This window comes from Acanthisitta chloris, unplaced genomic scaffold, assembly GCF_000695815.1.
Source record: "Acanthisitta chloris isolate BGI_N310 unplaced genomic scaffold, ASM69581v1 scaffold1661, whole genome shotgun sequence".
NCBI lineage: Eukaryota > Metazoa > Chordata > Aves > Passeriformes > Acanthisittidae > Acanthisitta > Acanthisitta chloris.
This window is the reverse complement of record NW_008656263.1, coordinates 4,279-7,504: the sequence shown is the minus strand read 5'-3', so window position 1 is coordinate 7,504 and position 3,226 is coordinate 4,279. Positions and strand designations below refer to the sequence as shown.

The window sequence follows — 3,226 nt, the reverse complement described above, 5'->3', positions numbered from 1 at the left end:
GCCCCTTCACAGCCACCACAGCTGCCAAGTGCTTTGCAGGGCTGGTGAACAAGCATTCAGCAGGCAAGGGGGCTGGGGTGGATGCCGTGGGTGTTCACTCACTGCTGGCAGGGAGAATAGCTCAGCCTGTACCTTCTGTGTTCCCAGGGCAGCAGCTGGATGAGATCCTGCAGCTTGCAGTGAACAGGATAGAGCCTGCCCTTGTGGAGGGGCCCCACCGAACACAGGCACTCACCTTGCTGCTCTGGGTAAGGCCTGCCCTGGATGTGTGGGGATGGGGGCTGGGGGGCTGGCCTGGTGCTGACTGTTCTGCCTGCACAGGTGACCAAAGCTCTAGTGCTGCGCTACCACCCCCTGAGCTCCTGTCTGACGGACAAGGTAGGTGGTGGTGGAGTTGGGTCATGTCCGAGAAACCTGCCTGCTCCCCCACGGCTGGCTGGGAAGCCCTAGCAGCAGGGCACTCTGTCTCAGGGCTCTCTCCCTCGCAGCTGTTGGACCTGCTGGGTGACGCAGAGCTGGGCCCTGCCGCGGCTGACGGCTTCTCCCTGCTCATGGCCGAGTCCCCAGACGTGCTGCACAAGGGCTGCCATGCCGATGTGCGCATCATGTTCCGACAGCGTTTCTTCACTGACAACGTCCCCAAGCTGGTGCAGGGTTTCCATGGGGCTGGCCCTGGTGAGCTGCCACCCCCAGCCCAGCCTTGTCATCCCCTGACCCCTTACCCAGGGGACCTGAGCCAGCATCCCCTCCTTCCTGCTTGTAACCATCTCTGCTCTCCACAGATGTGAAGGCCAATTACCTGAAGGGCCTGTCGCATGTGCTCAACCACCTCCCCAAACCTGTGCTGGTGACAGAGCTGCCCACGGTAGGAACCAGCCTTGGTGGGGGCAGGGGGAGGGTTGGTTGTGAGAGGATTGAGTGGATGGATTGAGGTTACTCATGACTCCTGTGTTGTTCCCTCTCTGCAGCTGCTTTCCCTCCTACTTGAGGCCTTGTCCTGCTCAGACCACGTGGTACAGCTCTCCACACTGAGCTGCCTCCAGCCACTGCTGCTCGAAGCTCCCCAGATCATGAGCCTGCATGTCGACACACTGGTCACCAAGTTCCTCAACCTCACCTCCAGCCCCACCATGGTGCGTGCACCCTCTCCTTTCTCCCCACCATGCTCCTCTCCCCCACCCCTCGTGCTGCTCTCACTTCTGTCCATTTCAGGCTGTCCGCATCGCTGCCCTGCGCTGTGCCCACGCGCTCACCCGCCTCCCCACACCAGTGGTAAGTGCTCCAGCAGTGCCCTGCTGCCTGCTCCTGCATATAGAGGAGCAAGGGGGTCCCAAACCTCCTCCTTGGGGGCATCCAGCACCCAGTTCTCTTACTAAGAGCCCCTTCTGTCCTACAGTTGCTCCCATACAAAGCCCGAGTTATCCGGGCACTGGCCAAGCCTTTGGACGACAAGAAGCGGCTGGTGCGGAAGGAGGCAGTGGTAGCACGGGGGGAATGGTGAGTGTGTGTGGAGGAGCTGCTCCGGCCATGCCAGCCTGTTGGGGATGTGGCTCATGGCACTATCTCTGTCCCTGCAGGTTCCTGCTGGGGAGCCCAGGCAGGTGAGCGCCCCGTGTCCCCTCCCTGTGCTGACCACCAATCTGGCCAGTGCCCTGCTGACCCACCAAGCCATCCGACTGATGCTATGGACCCTTGGAGCCCAGTGCTGCTCTAAGGGCCAGGGCTGGAGTGTGGAGGCCAGCAGACAGCACCCCTCACTGCAGCACCTTCCTGGCACCCACAGCAGGGAAGGAGCTGTGCTGCTTGTGGCTTGCCCACCCTCTGCTGCATCTAGGAACTGTGATGGACAGACCCTGCCACATGTGTGGTGAGAGCAGGTCTGTGCACACGTGTGGTATGTGACCCACGTGCCAGAGGAATAAATAGATCTGTTTTGGTAATGCTCCACGTGTCTCTATGCAGTTTGGGCTGCGACTTCAGTACCGTTCCCTGTGTTGAGCAGCTACAGGTACTGCTAGGAGTCCTTTCTCCTCTTTCCACACTGAAGAATCATGACATCCCCAGAAGTCTATGCTCACCGGGAGAAAAAAAAAGCCCCAGACTGTCTTAAAAAAAAAAACCTATTTATTGGATGCTCTTAAAAAGGCTCCCTGGGGAGCACTTGGGGGACAGGGGTGTCATTCTCTGTGCACAGCCCTCCAGAGAGCTGAGCTGGGCCTGCACTGGCCTGTACCTGTGCTAGCGGGAATAGCACCTTCGGCTGAAGCAGGGGGCAGCAGCTCCTCCGCCTTTCATGGGGCTGGCTGCAGCCACTAAGAGCCAAGAGAACGTGTCCAGGCACCAACACTGTCCATAGTTTCCTGTGGCTCTGGTCAGTGATGTGTGCCAGCACCAGCCTTCAGCCAGGCACTTGGGCCCAAGGGAGCCACAGTGGTGGAGCAGGTCCCCTGCCTGCGGGGAGGGACGTCTGGAGCACCAGGCCTCAGATGGCCAGGAGCGGCGCGTGCTGCTCTGTCACGCAGGGAGGGAGGTCCCAGGTCAGGCCTGTCCCATGGGGCAGGTGAGGAGAGGGCAGCAGGACGCGAGTGAGCCAGTGCCTGAAGTGAGAGGAGGGAGGCCACACTCAGTGCTTCTCAGGAGTCAAGCCATGTCCCTGAGCTGCCATGATGGCTGAGGTCCTCAGCTGGGACACTCTTGGCAAAGGGCTGCTGAAGGCCACAGCTTGTCACTGGGCAAAGCTCAGAAACCATGAGGCAGATGTTGCCCATGTCTTCCGTGCCTTACAAAGCATGGGATGCTTGCTGTGCTGCTCTCTCTCAGCTGCCCAAGGAGAGCCCCCATTGACCCCACATCCCTATGAGCTGCCAAGCCCCCACTTTCCTTGGCAGGGGCTTCCCCAGGACTTTACCTTGGCACGTCTACACCCAGGAACACCTTCCAGTTATCCCAGCTGCTGTAACTGTAGGGATTCCTGAAGACCTGCAGGTCGAGGAGAGGCACGTGACATCTGGCTCTGCCCCAGCCAGTCCCCATGCTGTGGCCTGTGCTCACCTTGCCTTTCTTCTGCAGTCTCTGTCTCTCCTTCCTGTTGATGTGCCGCTCGATGCTGGTTTCCCCACGGGTGATGAGGGCAGCATGCCACAGCGTGAGGGCACCCAGGGCCAAAGCAACTGAGCTGGGGATGACAAAGGACAAGCAGGCTAGGCACAGGCATTCCTTCCCTGGT

At 60.0% G+C, this 3,226-nt stretch overlaps 2 protein-coding genes across 2 annotated transcripts in view; one reads left to right on the top strand and one right to left on the bottom strand.

The window, feature by feature from the left end:
- MMS19 (MMS19 nucleotide excision repair homolog (S. cerevisiae)) overlaps positions 1 to 1,605 on the top strand; it is an 11,196-nt gene extending 9,591 nt beyond the window's left edge. Inside the window, exons 23-31 of the mRNA XM_009084223.1 lie at positions 1 to 63; positions 148 to 248; positions 322 to 378; positions 489 to 675; positions 783 to 865; positions 969 to 1,133; positions 1,213 to 1,272; positions 1,397 to 1,497; positions 1,578 to 1,605. Of these exons, the coding sequence (XP_009082471.1) occupies positions 1 to 63; positions 148 to 248; positions 322 to 378; positions 489 to 675; positions 783 to 865; positions 969 to 1,133; positions 1,213 to 1,272; positions 1,397 to 1,497; positions 1,578 to 1,605 (845 nt within the window). The remainder of the gene's footprint in view (positions 64 to 147; positions 249 to 321; positions 379 to 488; positions 676 to 782; positions 866 to 968; positions 1,134 to 1,212; positions 1,273 to 1,396; positions 1,498 to 1,577) is intronic.
- Positions 1,606 to 2,482: 877 nt separating this feature from the next.
- Positions 2,483 to 3,226, bottom strand: part of ZDHHC16 (zinc finger, DHHC-type containing 16) — a 3,416-nt gene continuing 2,672 nt past the window's right edge. Inside the window, exons 8-10 of the mRNA XM_009084222.1 lie at positions 3,052 to 3,175; positions 2,909 to 2,979; positions 2,483 to 2,597 (exon numbers count right to left, since the gene is read on the bottom strand). Coding sequence (XP_009082470.1) covers positions 2,483 to 2,597; positions 2,909 to 2,979; positions 3,052 to 3,175 — 310 coding nt within the window. The remainder of the gene's footprint in view (positions 2,598 to 2,908; positions 2,980 to 3,051; positions 3,176 to 3,226) is intronic.